Source organism: Juglans microcarpa x Juglans regia, chromosome 6D, assembly GCF_004785595.1.
Source record: "Juglans microcarpa x Juglans regia isolate MS1-56 chromosome 6D, Jm3101_v1.0, whole genome shotgun sequence".
Taxonomy (NCBI): domain Eukaryota; kingdom Viridiplantae; phylum Streptophyta; class Magnoliopsida; order Fagales; family Juglandaceae; genus Juglans; species Juglans microcarpa x Juglans regia.
This window is the reverse complement of record NC_054604.1, coordinates 13,348,734-13,363,937: the sequence shown is the minus strand read 5'-3', so window position 1 is coordinate 13,363,937 and position 15,204 is coordinate 13,348,734. Positions and strand designations below refer to the sequence as shown.

General features: G+C 39.8%; 1 protein-coding gene across 3 annotated transcripts in view; it reads left to right on the top strand.

Annotated features, from left to right (window-relative positions):
- Positions 1 to 14,750, top strand: part of LOC121234607 (autophagy protein 5) — a 31,589-nt gene extending 16,839 nt beyond the window's left edge. For 2 of the 3 annotated variants that reach the window (XM_041130606.1, XM_041130608.1), the window contains exons 5-8: positions 4,572 to 4,659; positions 8,818 to 8,964; positions 12,289 to 12,420; positions 14,019 to 14,750. In XM_041130606.1, the coding sequence (XP_040986540.1) occupies positions 4,572 to 4,659; positions 8,818 to 8,964; positions 12,289 to 12,420; positions 14,019 to 14,350 (699 nt within the window). In that variant the 3' untranslated portion in view covers positions 14,351 to 14,750. The remainder of the gene's footprint in view (positions 1 to 4,571; positions 4,660 to 8,817; positions 8,965 to 12,288; positions 12,421 to 14,018) is intronic. The other variant, XM_041130607.1, reaches the window with a different exon arrangement.
- The last annotated feature ends 454 nt before the right edge of the window (positions 14,751 to 15,204 follow it).

Below are 15,204 nucleotides of genomic sequence, written 5' to 3'. Positions count from 1 at the left end.
AGAAAACACCTTGTCCAAAATGACCCAAAAAGCCCGTGAAAAGAACAACCCAAAATACACCAGACCGGTCCCCAACCCTTGTTTCTCGTAGAACTACAACTCTACCCGAACACCCAACCCCAAACCCTTGATTCCCTGTCTTCACAATGTCCTCCCTTTAGACTTCCCTCTAGTTGAGTTACCATCCTTAGCATCGTAGTTGATTACCCAAGAAAACGCTGTAACTCTCTACTTTTCTTGAAACTATTGGTTTCAAGCACATGGCTTGCCTCAATTGCAGTGATTAGTTCATTGAATTGGTCTTCACATCCTCCATGTGAAATTCCCATAAACTACTGAATCTCATTAACTTTAGGCAAAATTCAGTGCGCTATTGGTGGAAAAGGCACCAGGGGAGCAACGTTATCCCCAGACACAGTACCCAATTGCACTTCCGATTCTAGACATTCATCTACACAAGGCACCAATGCCAAACTCTTTGGTTCTCTAGCAACTCCATTGGTTCGCTCCAATGGTATCATGGTCTCCATTGGAGATTCTGGGGTGACAGCAAGTCCCTTAACCTCTGGGGTTCCTACATCTCCTTCAGACCTTGGCACACTACTTTCCTTCAACTTTGGTGAGGGAGCTTCGAGGACCTGTATTTCCTTTTGGCCCGCCATACTCTCCTAGATCTAGAAATAGGGACAGAGCCGAATCCGATCTTCCGTTTTCCTTTAATTGGGTTTAAATGATTCGGGCCTATCTTATTTCTTACAAACCTATTGCCTCCAACTGAAAGGTCTATTTTCAAAGACAAGAAAGCTATCGCTGCCTTCAGCTCGACAAGTTGGGTTTCCATCTCCTTTAAGGAATTGTGCATCTCAACAAGCTGGTCCTGAGACGTGATTTGCGGATCCCCTTCACTTTGAACTCCCGAAGCATGACCCGTTTTTAGAGCTGCAACATAGGATCACCTCGCCACTGAGGATGTACTAGGATCTTTGTGCACCTCCAAGTTTTCCTTTGCTGATACGCCACTGACATGTCTGCTATGCGACTCCCTAGCAGAGCCACGTCCTACAACACCTTGTCCTTCCAAACCGTTGCTCCCTCTCTTGCCAAAGGAAAAGTCACGCAGCACCTCCCCCATCCTTCTCCAACCACTGCTCCTCTCCTCAGGAATGAAAATAAAATTCCTCCTCCCGCCGCCACCATACTCTTCTACTGCCATATAATGTCCTCAAGCATTTGAGCAGCGGTGTGCCGTGAAACTGTGTCTACCTTCCCGGATAGTGGAGAAAAAATCTTGTTTTTCATCCTTTGTGCACGCTTCTATGGCCTTAGCCAGCCACTGCACTGTTGTCAAACCCAAAACCAACTTAGAAATCACCCTTCGACCCCTTTCAGTAATGGCCAACATACGCCCCTCCTTCACTAGAGTAAAGGATTTAGATTGTATGGCTAACACCATAGAAGAACCCATACTGACCAACTCCCCTCCTTCAACAGCCATTCATCACACATTGAGACCAGATCAGAAATCTGCTACATAGATACACGGCTAAGGACCACTGCTGAAGACCAATGGCTTCAAACTCAAAGCTTGACGCCGGAGTACTCCCAGAAGACTCGCCGGAGAGCGTTGACTCAGTCTGTGTTGACGGCATGACCAACAGATACGTCGGGAGGATCGTCGAAGTGCTCTGAGAGACAACACAGTGAAATCTAGGTCGTCGGAGGGTGGACCGACACCGGATGGTCCTCAGCGAGGCCGCCGGGGTCCATCGGCTTTATTTGTGCCGACCGTGCTGTGTCTCTCGTCGATAAGGGTGGGTGGCGGCAGAACGGACGCCAGAAACAGATCTCAAAAATGGATCTAGAAGAAAACCAGGTCACCAGAGGGGTGACCAACGCCGAACGACCCTCGGTGTAGACGCCGTGGTCGGTCGGTCTATTCTGTGCCGCTGGGAGCCACTCTGTTAGACCCTCACGTCGAGTTGCCTTTAGAGGAGCCGCCCATGCCCTAGTCATGGTGGAGACATGCACCTTGGCTAGCCTACAACCATGCCTTGGCTCGTGGGATGACACGCACGGGGCGCCCAGCATGCATGCATGCCTTGGCCCGCGCGATGGCACCCACGGGGCGCCCAGCATGCAGGCTAGCAGGCACACGGCAGCATGCGTAGCACAGACCTGCGCGCACATGCCCGCAGCGCAGGCCAGCGTGCGCATGCGCGCGGCACCAGGCGCCCCAGCGGGCCGCACGCCCAGACACTTCGCAGTGCGCAGATCCGTGCGCACACCAGTGGGCCGCATGGCCCTGCGAGCACCCAGGCGCCGCACAGGCAAGCCAGCCCGCGAGCGCGCGCACACGCCCAGGTTGACCATGCCGCACACCCGCATGGCCTTAGCAGCCCCTGCCGCACATCAGCTTGACCATGGGCCCTTGCCGCATGCCAGCACGCCCACGCCCACCCTGCAGAGCACCAGCGAGGCTAGTGGCACGCCCCATGGCGTGCCATCCAGCGCACGGCTCCAGCCCGTGCCATGCAGCCAACGTCTAAGCCACCCACTTGGACCATGCCGAACCAACACTTAGCCATGGACCAACCCACCAACATGCAACCACTTAGCCCACCATGGGTCCGTGCATGTCACACCATGGTTTAGTCCATGGCTCTATTTTATTATTTTATTTACTTGATCCTTTAATTAATTGTTATTTACTTTGAAGGGACCATTTTAGGGTTTCCAAGTTGTAACCTATAAATAGGAACCGTAGTCATTTCATGAACATCTTTTGGCAAATTCCCTAGTGGGTAGACTTTTGTTCTTGAGATCATATTTCGGTGCTAGAGCACTTGGGCTTTTTGGGTGCAATTCGTGAATCCCAAAGAGAGGATCACACCTTGCAATTTGTGAATAGGTGTGGTTCATTTATCTATCTTGTCTTACAACTTGGTGCAATTCGTGAATCCAAGTTGTTGTTCTATTTTGATGCTCAAGTTCATCAATAAAGAGGTTTATTTCATCTATGTGCAATTCGTGAATCATAGTTGAATTGGCTATCTTTTGTTCACTTGGTTCTTGATAATTATATCCTTTGTTCATCGTGTTCATCATTTGTTCATTGGTGACATCCATTCCATTACAATCATTCAATCCAAACCAACACAAGTTTAGACCAACACAAGTGTTAGTCAACTTCCCATAGTTGAGTGATTCCTTGTGTTGCCCTAGCCGCATCCTTCCATAATCAATCAAGTCAAATTCGGCAATCACTTGCCTAATTAGACTTGACCTAGCCGACCCTCATACTTCCCATAATTAGAGTTCCTATAATTTAGGAACCCTAATTGACTCTTTCCTACTATATCCGGCCATATCCTTGTTTCCTTCTAAATCCCACGAATTTAGGAAACCTTCCTAAATTCAAATCCCAAGCCGTCCAACTCCTCCATCCTTGTCCAAACCCTAGCCAACCAACATACCTTCCCAAACCCTAAACACCAACCCGAAGTGGCGCCAACCCTAGCACCTCCTAGTGCCGTGCGCCCACAACCATTCCTAACCATACACTACCTTGAACCATTTCCTTGTTACCATCATCCTTCTAGCCTAAACACCTAACCTCACCATACCATATTGACCAATTGACCATCTTTGGTCGAGAACCAAGCAAGAGAGGAACTAGGGATCGGTCAATTCGAGACTACCATTAGCGTGGCGAACTCAGTGTTTAGGGACTTGACCGAGGTCCCTAACACACTCGCCAGCCTAGGTTGCGGCGAAATGGATTTCTCTCTTACAGGTAATACTCCTTAGGCACAGGTGTATCTCTTGCCGGCGGGATGACCAGCTCTGGACAATCCTCCGTGAGATCGCTGGGGCTCAACAATGATATCTGAGCCGGCGGTGAGCAACCACTCGCCGGCCAAGGCAGTGACGAGATAGTATCTCTCACACGGGTGTTTTCTCACGAGTGTTTCTCTCTCCTCTCTCTAGAATAAAAGCTAGAGTTTAAAAAAAAAGAGATTATAGATTAGGCTTGAGCTTTAGAATAACCTTTATTTTAACTTATTGTTGTTATTATGATTTGAAGATTCTTATTATACCAATCCTCTTAGAGAACAAGAAATTGTATGGCTCCTTTATTATCATTAACTCTTGTGCATTTTTTGTTCCAATTGATAGTTTCTCGTACATGGTGGTAATTGTTACATGAAACACGAAATTTAACCCTCAGCTGACATTCAGAATGTGCTGGAATGGAGCTGTTTACATTTTGAGCAGAGTTTTTTCTTAACTACCTCTTCCGTAAGGGTTTAAGCCCTATTGAAGGCCAACTGATGATTAAATATCGTGTTTTATATGACATGTGCATGCCACTTTTGAGAATCCATCAATTAGTACAAATGAATGATGATATTGTATGTGTTTAAACCATAGGGAGGTTTGATCGTGGTTTCTAAATGACTGGGAGGTAATTTTTAAATATTCCCAACCAAGTGGAGTTGATTGTAATATATCCTGCCATGTACCTAAATAAAGAAGTTCTTGTTCTTAACAATGTGTAGTTCTTACTACAGGCATCATATATAATCAACGGAAACTGCAAGAATGTTATGAACATGTCTCAACCTGATCAGGTGGAACTATGGCACTCTGTTTTCAATGGTATGTCTGCTAATTGCTGGATGACTAGGAATGAGTTTCTTTTGCCTTCTCACTTGGGTGCTTCGAGCTGATGGTTAGATAAGTGCCAAAACCAAAGCATTTCTTTATATCAACAGAATGGGTGAAATGCAACATATTCGTTCATAATAAAAAATGAGCCATTTACATTATCCTAATGATTCAAACTGGTACCTTGAGTTGTTTCAATTTCACTAATTCACCCAAGACTATCATTTACAAATTGTATTGATGCGAGTAATTTTCAGATAGTAGATTTTAGGCTGCAAGTTTTTTATTTTTTATAGAAGCGGGCTGCCTAGTAGAAATGATGTTTAACTCTTCAGTGAGATGTTGGCTCTCATAAACAAGCATGCTGTGGGAACCTCATCTACTCATCCTGAATCTAATGATGTTAACTGTTGCCTTTTCAACTATATCCTAATAAGAAACAGACATGTTAGCTCCCTCTATTGGTACATCTTAGGCATGTATCATTCATAATATTATTGTCTGACTTTGTGTCTATTTTTCGTTTGGAAGTAATCGAAGAAAAATGTAAAAAGCATAGCCCGAATACTTAGGAAATATACAAGAGGAAGGCCTAATTGAAAAAAGGAAAAGAAACAACAAAATCATGGAAGCCCAGCCCATTAAAATCTATAGAAGCTACCAAAAAGAACAAAGTATTTGAAAAAGAAAGTTCTAAGCTCCTCCATTGACTGCGCTTGATCTTCAAAACTTGTGTCATTCATTTCCCTCTAAATACACCACATTAGACAAATAAGGATCTTCTTCCACTTGAGTGCAGTTTGTGGGCTGCCATATAACCCTCTTGTATTAGCATGACAATGCAATGGAATTGGTGGGTGTTATTTTCTCACCCTTCTTGAGTAGTAGGGGGGAAATAAACTTGTTGTCATAAGAATCCCTTCGCCTTGACATGATTGACCTCTTCGCTTGAGTTGGGTGGATTGTGCAATAAGCCTCTCTCAACCCTCCCAATTTGAAACCCCAATCAAGTTTGGGGTCTCAATCTGAGACCACCATCACAGGGAATCTAAAAGCACCAAGCTCCGTAGTAAGGCAATGTTAAAAAAACGTTACATGTGTACGGGAATCGTAATCGCATTTCATTTCACGTACCAACTCCTAGGGACAACCTTGAAGACCATTTCAGCAAGCTAGGAGATTCACCACCCTCCTAGGCATCCCCCATGCAATTCCCGATCAGCTAATCTCACCCCAAGGCGCCCTAGCCACCTCACATTTCAATAACAAATGATCCACAGATTTGCCATTCTTCTTACACATAGCACCAATCCATGATAATAAGACCACGCTTTCTCAAATTTTCCATAGTCAAGATTTTTGCAAGAGAGGCCGTCCAAAAGAAGAAATTAACTTTGGAAGGCACCCTACTCTTCCAAATACACTTCCAAGGAAAATAAATATGACTCTGGGATGTCAAAACCTTATAAAAAGATTGAACAGTGAACTTCTTTCTCCCTTTAGGCCTCCAAAGCATCCTATCCCCCATAGAACTACGAAAACTCAGTATATAAGGAACTGAAAAATTCAGAAAAAAACACCAATTCATGGGCAGCTCTAGCAAAATGAATATTCCACTGAAAAGAACCATTGGTGGTGACCAGAAGGTCCAACACAGAGGCTTCCTTATCAGAAGCAATACGAAAGAGGTAAGCCAGCACCGTCTTGAGAGCGAGGTCACTACACCAAATTTAACGTTAGAAACCGATACTCTTCCAACCTCAAAACAGATATGACTAGCAAAACTCTCCCAACCTTCCTAATGTTTTTCCATAAATCCACTCCATAAGCACCCCTCACCTCCTTAGAGCACCAACCCCCCTGCCGCCTGCAAAGCACTACCAAATTTGAGGTCAACAACCTCCCTCCAAAGGGAAAAGGGAATTGCGTTGCAGCCCAAGAAGAGCTTTATTAAAAATCCTCAATTTATGGATCCCGACACCTCCATAAGAAATTGGAGAGAAACTTTGTTCCAATTGACTAGATGGAACTTGGCCTCCTCCCCGATTCCACCCCACAAAAAAGCTCAAAATAACTTTTCAATCCGCTTGGCCACCCCTACAGGCAAGGGAAACAAATATAGAAAATAAGTGGGCAGATTAGAGAGGGTACTCTTGATTTAGGTGAGTCTACCCCTTTCGACAAATACATCATTTTCCACCTTGCCAACCTTCTCTCAATCTTCTCAACAACTCCATCCCAAATGGATTTAGCCTTAAAAGGGGCTCCTAAGGGAAGACGGAAATATTTCATAGGCAAAGAAGTGACCTTACACCCCCAAAAACCAGTCAAGCTTCTGATATTGCTCACAACCCCCACCGGCACCATCTTAGACTTCCAAGATTCACCTTTAGCCCAGAGACAGTTTAAAAGCATAACAAGAGAGAATGCAATGTTTGAATTCGCCCACAGTCTTCCTCACAAAAGAGCAAAGTATCATTTGCAAAAAGAAGATGAGAGACAGTAATCAAACCATTATTAGAATGTCCCATCGAGAAACTGGTAAGAAAGCCTCTACCAACAGTGGCCTCCACCATCTTGCCAAGCGCCTTGATGACAATAACAAAGAGGAAGGGGGACAAAGGGTCCCCTTGCCTCAATCCCCATGAGCTGTTGAAAAGCCTGTAGGGGTGCCATTTACCAATACCGGGAAATGGGCTGTAGATACACAATGTTTGATCCGCATGCACCATCTTTCTATATGGCGATTTACTTAGGGAAGTGTGCATGGAGAAACCTCTTGGGTTTTTCTACTCAGGAGTATTGAGGTGTTATGTGCAAGTTAAAGAAGTCGTTATATGGTTTAAAGCAATCCCTAAGAGAATGGTTTTTCAAGTTTTCTAATGCTATCTTAGGCCCCGTTTGGATACAAAAATGATTTTATCTCATCTCTCTCATCATTTCAACTCTTTCAAATTCCCACACAAAATATAATAAAGAATTCAACTTTTTTCAAATCCCAAAACAATAATAATATTAAAAAAATAATATTCTAGCAATATTTTATTCAACTTTCATCTAAAACCATCTCATATCATCTCATTATCCAAACAGGGCCTTAGAGTTTTATCTTCTTAAGTGTCAAACATTTCATTCAGTGTTTCACCTACATACTAATGCAGGCTTACATTCGATGATTGTATTTGTAGACAACATTGTAATTACTAGAAGTCACTCGGGACGATTGGTAGGTTGAAATGGTTTTTGCAGGATCGACTCCACACAAAGATCTAGGCCCCTCGTGTGCTTTTTTTAAAAATAAAAAATAAAAAAGATCTAGGCAAACTCAAATACGTCCATGGTATTAAAGTCAGTGGGCTAAAAGGGTATTAACCTATCTCAAGGAAAATATGTACTTGACCTGTAGGAAGAATTTGGATTATTGGGTGCTCAACCTACTAATACTCATAGATCCAAATCGTAAACTATTGATCAAAAGAAGTTGTTTGAAGATAAAGGTAGGTATTGTCGACTTGTTTGAAAATTGAATTATCTTAGTGCCACCAACCTTGACAATGATTAGTGAGTCAATAATCGTTGTAACACAAATAATATTTTCAAAAAATCATGGAAAATATGTTTCATGTAAAAAAAAAAACAAAATTCATCATTTGAGTTTTTGCATTATATACTTGCTTCACTCCATAATGGTGAAAGTTTGCAAATGATATGTATTTTAATGAAGCAAACACCCTTCCTAAATGCCCTTATATGGACCAAGAAAGCTGGGTTCAATTTGTGTTTTAAATGTGGGTCCGCATTAGAGAAAAATGAGTCAGATGCAAGGATAAAATGGGAAGTTTGACAGATTATAGTTTTAATTTTGGACACCATCTGTTTTGTGACAGCCCAAGAAAGAAACCATATCATCTACTGTTGGACAGGAATATAGTAATTTTTGGAAATTAAAAGTTAAAAAGTTTGTGAATTATCTTCAAACTTCTCCCTGAATTTCATATACTTAACCCCTCTTGAGAAAATTCCTGGCTTTGCCCTCATATTAGGCATGAGCTCTTTACAGCCTTGACTTCTCTGAGCTGTCATGATCTGATTAACTTTCGGTTGTAAATGCAGCATTTACATGGTGATCTTCTAACAAAGATTGTTTAGCAGGTAATTTGGAAGCCTACCTTAAGGTATCGTCTAAACTTAAGCTTGGAACAGCTGGACATGAATATTCTGCAAATTTGAATTCAGGCTCTTTTGTATCTCGACGAAGTACTGGTGACACAGATGCTACTGGACAAGTCAAAACAGGTGATGAAATTCTCTACTAAGTTTCAAGTGTAACAATATTGGTCTGTTACTTTAAAATAGGTCAATGTTTTTATTGGCTGAGTGTTCATGATTTCCTTGTATCTTTTTCTATTTCTTATTAGGTTTTTCTCATGTATACGTACCGTGTGCTTGGTCTATGACTTTTATGTTATTCTCTTCAATTACGTATAAAAAAACCACGGTTCAATGAGTGAAGCATTAGTGGGCAGCTCCGTTAATTATGCTTCCTTTGGACCTTTCCCCAAATATATGATGTGTATATTTTTGCTCTGGATAGGCAGTGAATCAAGTGTATTGTGAAGAAGAATGTGGAGATGCTGGTGTTTGGTTTTGTTAAGGGCCGATAGATAACTCATGTCTCTATCATGTACTTGGTATATGTTGCCTGGTTCCTTCTATTTTTTTGACGCTAATGCTTTGAGAGTGTTATGTGACATGATAGATGACAACAACTATGTGAATTATGTGAAAATTTGAGCTGGCTGAATACAAATTTTAGGTTATTAATGTCCTGCATGCGTTGATTCTGGTGGCTTTATGTGGGGTGGGGATGATAGGTTTTAGTTTAGTTTTTTTGCCTGATGGAGTCTAATGTTAAAAAAACTTGTCTATACGCATTATTTGGGGCTTTATCGGCTTCACCTTCCATTCAAAACTCTAGTTATTGTCTGTTCTCTGTCTTAACCTTAGGTAAACTTGTGTGAATATTTCCTAGATTCGATATTGCTGAAATTACAACCTTCAGGAGAGCAAATTCTTGTGTTGGTGTTATTTTTCTGTAATGATATACAACAACGTTCAAAAATTCAAAAATATTGGTTAAAAAGATCAAGAAGGCAGACATTAAGTTATACATTGCGGTGTGCATAATAAACAGTAAGATTGCAATTTAAACTTTCATTAGATTATGTCGGTTGGATTAAAAAATTGATGGTGAATACTTTTGAATGCATGGGGAAAATCAGATATCTTTTAAATCCAACAGCAACTATAATTACAATTTTTCATTTTTATGTAGCATTTGATGTTTATTATGCCCATAGTGGTTACATTCATTTGTCAATAATGCTAATTAATTAATAGTAAGTCCACCTTATATCATGTTCATGACTTTATGCTATGAAAGAACTACCTGGCTCTGTCTGATGCTCAAGATTGAAAATTTGAGAGAATGGATCATGTCCTTAGTCTTGGGGGCAACCAATCTTTAAACAATTTAACCTGCCTATCAGAAAGTTGTGTATGGAATTTATCAAAAGTATTTGCTTTCAATCAATTAAAAGGGATAAAATTTTAAATCTCATTGAATTTGTTGAACATGTTGGTCATATGACAAGACAACCATACAGCCATGTGCAATGTGTAAATAATTTTTGCATTAGTTTGAAACAGAAAACTATCTCATTGCTCATCAGATGATACATACATTAGCATATATGCCTATGGACACAAATGCACTTTTAAACATGGTAGCAGGAGCTCTAGGCTCAACTTCTTTCTGTTTAGCGTTATATTAGAAAGTTTCCTTTTGGAATAAATACAGAACTTTAAGTATTATCCACATTGTGATGAAAAATAACCTCTATTGAGCTGATTCCAATTTTAGTAATTGATATGATAAAAATTAAATCCCTCGTTTCCTTCATGATATTGCATTAACATACTATTGTTGTTGTTGTTTTATGGATTTTATTGTTGCTAAGTTTGCTTAAAAATTAAAATGAAAGAAGATTGTCAAGTTTGTTTAAGTAGTTTTATGTATTTTATTATTGTTGTTTTTGTTATTACTATTATTTTGTTGTAGTTCCTATCGTTGTTGTTGGTTCTTGTTGTTATTGATTTCTCCAGTTTTGGGGGAGGGAGTGTTTGTTGTCAAAATAATACAGAGGGGCATTACAGGGTGAAGCTCTCGTAGAAACAAACCAATAGAGTTAAAACACCATAAGTAGATGATTTTGTAATAAAATAAATACAGATTTGAAATGTTAGAAGTATCAAGAAAGTATATAACTAAATTTGCTGTATCGTGTCGATTTGGAACAAAGTCTACCAAAGAGACTGAATATAACTGGTTGTCACTATCCTAATGTGATACAGTCCTAACTGTTACGATCAGGGTCGGATTTGTGTCCTGAAATTCTCCTCCCCCACCACTGCACATTGAATGGAAGGAAATTGACTGTGAATATACGTAGGATGGCATCCTAACTTCTGATATATATATATATGTATATATATATATATGTATATATATATATATATATATATATATATGGGAAACTGCTTACTGCTAAAGGACTTCTTCTCATTTATTTTCTTTCTTTTTTCAGGAAAAAAATACTTTTAAAACAACCCAAGTTTATGGACTTTGAACGGTACCCACAACTGTAACTTTGATTGTTTTTAGGAAATTGGGGTGCTGGCTTTTGGTATAGAAGTTGCACAAACACAAGAAAATTTAAGATGAAGAGGGAGAGGATAGTCTTCAGGCTATGCTGTTTTAATTGGACTTCAACACTAAATTTAGAAGTGAACCCTATAATTTTTTATAACTAGTTGATCTTTGAATTTTTTAGGTTCATGAACGAAAGTGATGTCACAATCGTCACTAAAGTCCATGTCTAGATCATCTAGATATTTGCTAAGTTACCATTGAGCTAAACATTTTTATATGACCCAAGCACTGGCACACTAATGCGGCTGAATATAAACTAGACATGTCCATTTGAGGCCTCAAGTAGGGGAAGTGAAGTCAAAATATATGCCTCCACTTGGAACGAAAGGAATAATCGCTGTTTTGAGGAGGAGCATTCACCGGAAGGGTTTAGGGACTTTTTTTTATCATATTTTATTACTTTGGGCTTCTTCTATTGTACTGAATGGCACTTCTTTCAATGATCTTTACGCTGCTTTTCGCAGCTCTTAGCTTGTATCTAGGCTCTTTTGTATACCCCTTGTGTACTCGGGCCTTCCCTATTTTCATGACTTAATATATTTCTTTTTACTTATAAAAGAAAAATATATGCCTCTTTCTTGTTCATCGTGTTTATGAGCTTCTAGTGGTCTTGTTACATTTGAAAAGTGTACTACTACAACCAATTGAGGATACGCATGCCTAATTTTAAACTTGTAATTTACTTCGTAAAATCTCAGCTTTTCTACCGCATCTCCAAAACACTTTTCGTGGAATTTATTAATTTATTCTGCTTCATATCTTTTTTATTAAGGAAAATGTAGGTGTCACTTCCCTTTTATTGTAATCTATTCAATGAATAGACTCATCACTATTGGAGCTATGATTAGGTAGAGTTCCAGTTCGTTTGTACGTTTGGGGTGTCAGTGAGGATTTTGATGATCTAGAAGATGCACCTCAAATTGATAGTTGGGACAAAATCTCTTACATAAATCGGCCTGTCGAGATCCATGGAGAAGAAGGTAAGCCATATATCAATCACTTACTTAAATCTGTTTCATACATTTTGATAATTTCCACGTAAATTAGTGTATCATCTGCTAAGAAGTGGTGAGAGATCACCATTTCCCCTCTTGAAGGGGGCTTCCCATTTAAATAATAGCTAAAAATGTCCAGCCACCGCTCTAGATATCATCATACATGTAACTTTTATATTCTATTGGGTATGAACTGAAGCTCCGTTTGTTGAATTGTTAGTGTTGTTAGTATTTTTAGTATTGGCTACATTTGGTTTCAAAACAATGGGTAAGGTTTGTTATTTGGTTTCGGTTGATATAGAAGATTTATCTATAAAGATTATGACAATGGATAAGGTTTGTTATTTGGTTAAGGTTGATAGGTAAGATTTATCTATAAGGAGAATGGGCAAGGGTTGATAAGAGATCAAATTTATCTAGAGTGCTCTATTTGATGAGATAAATTTGAGTATCGGATGAAGATGGAGGTTTGAAGATTGCAAAACTCGAAATTTGGATAAAGGCCACGCTATCTGGAATTCTGAAGAAGAGTTTGTGTTCCAGCAGGAACCTGTCACGACAGGTCATCTGCAGTTTTTCAGGGATGCGATTTTGAAATTCAAAAAGAGTTAGATCTAGTCAAGGATCCTTCAAGGAGCACGAAATTGGTTTATAAAATTGCCCAATCAGCTATTGATAAGGGACCCAAGGGTGCCAAGAGAGAAAAGGAGTTTTGGGACTTTTACAAGGATTATCTCTCTTGGAGTTTTCGTAAACCACACATTGAAACAAGAATAGTGATAGTGTGAATTGAGGTGAGTTCATCAACTGAGGTTCCAGGAGAAGAAGTTGAAGATTGTTAGAAGTTCTGGCTGCCATTGTGCAGTAGGGACAAAACAGGTTGTTTTGTCGTGACAAGGGATTCATATTACAAAGGGTTTGTAAGAAACTTGTATTAATTTTCAAATAGTGGAATTGGTTTGTTCTGGGTAGGCTTTGCCGGAGTGGTTTTACCTTTAAAGAGTTCTTTGAAGGATTTCCCTTCATCACCAAAAATCCTTGTCTTGTGGTTGGCTTGTTTTGCGTTATCATTCATATTTATATGTCTATTTCATTGCTAATATTTGACATGAATTAAAATTGGACAAAGAATTGTGACATACACCTATTCAGCCCCATCTAGGTGTGGTTTAGGGTCAATCTTGTAACTTCAAGTATGGTTGATGTGGGGGGCTAGGAATCTTTGTGTTTGACCAATCATTTATTGGGCAGTAGCTGTAGTGGTATTTGAGGGAGAGATCAAGTTTGGGCGCAGGTTGTGGGTAGGAAGTATGGTCTTAAATGGATAATTGGTGATCTGCAACAGCTGGAGGTACTTATGGTATGGGGGGTATGGGAGTATATTCGGGGTGTATGTATAATATCATATATGCATGTGGTGATAGATTTGTTTTCCTTAATTTATCTTTTTTTTTTTTTTTCCCTGTATCCTGGCTGCTACTTGTCACGTTGATCACGGTGCATGTATATCATGTCAAGTGGTGTCTGCCATCCTGTTTCAGCGGCTTCAGGACTATTCATTGCTTATACATCTTGTTCTGCAGGTAAATGCTTCACCTTACTTGATGCAGTAAAAAGTCTTCTGCCAGAGCATTTTCAGTATAAATCCTTAACTAATGAAGAATCATCCAAAGAAGAAGGTGAGGATGAACAGAAAGTTCCTTCAGAAGAGGGGGGAGAAAATTTGAGTGAAGATGTGGAGTCTTGCTACCCATCTGATAATGCTGAAGTGAAGCTTGTCCGCATCCAAGGGATTGAACCAAAGTTGGAAATACCTTTCTCTTGGGTTGTGCACAACTTAATGAACCCTGAGCACTTTCTTCATATTTGTGTGTGCCTGAAAGTTTCACAAGTAAAAATACCTTCAGATGGATGATATTTCTATGAAATTCGCCATCGAACGAGGGACTTAATTGGCAAATCATTTTTATAATTAAATGATAATGGTGAGCTAGGCAATGGAATAACATCATCCTCATATTTATGCTTTCTCTTAGGTTGAACCTAAGCCCTCATCTTTACTAGTGAGAGAAATGCCACTCTTAGTTACAAAGAAAGCCTATGGTATTAGGAATCTCAAAAGCTGTAGATTTTTTTTTTTTTTTTTTTTTTTGTATAGAATCGTGCAGTTGCATTACAGATGTGCAGTTAAATCATTCATTTTATTTTTCGGTTACACTCCATTTGAGAAACCCTGTAGATGAGTGGCTGAATCAGAATGTAATCTAATACTTAAAAAAGACAACAAAAACTACCACTGAAGTTCTTTATGTTCAGTACTTTCTTATTGTTAAGTTTCATTTTTATTTTTTATTTTTTGGGACCTGATAATTGTTCACAAGACGAAATAAAGACGAGCACTTATTTATATTTGACGAATCCAACCTGTTGGCATCATTTGGTCAGGACCTGGTGTAAACCCTCCAACCACGTGCTGCCACCTAAGCATCCTATTAATTTTAAAATGAACTTAATTATACAAGACTATAGACCCTAACTAGGAAGTGTGAATCCAAAAATTACTAATGCTAATTAATTTTAGATGGCTTCCAATCATTGCTCTATAACTGGAAAAAATACCGCATCTGGAATCGGTAACCGTTTCATCTCAGAACTGGCTGTATAATCTGATGATCTGTGAACAGTAACAACTTGCCAATGTTGTAGAGCCCCTTAATTTACTTTAGCTCAAGTGTTGAGCTTTGGAGCATTGGCTAGTCCAATGTGAAT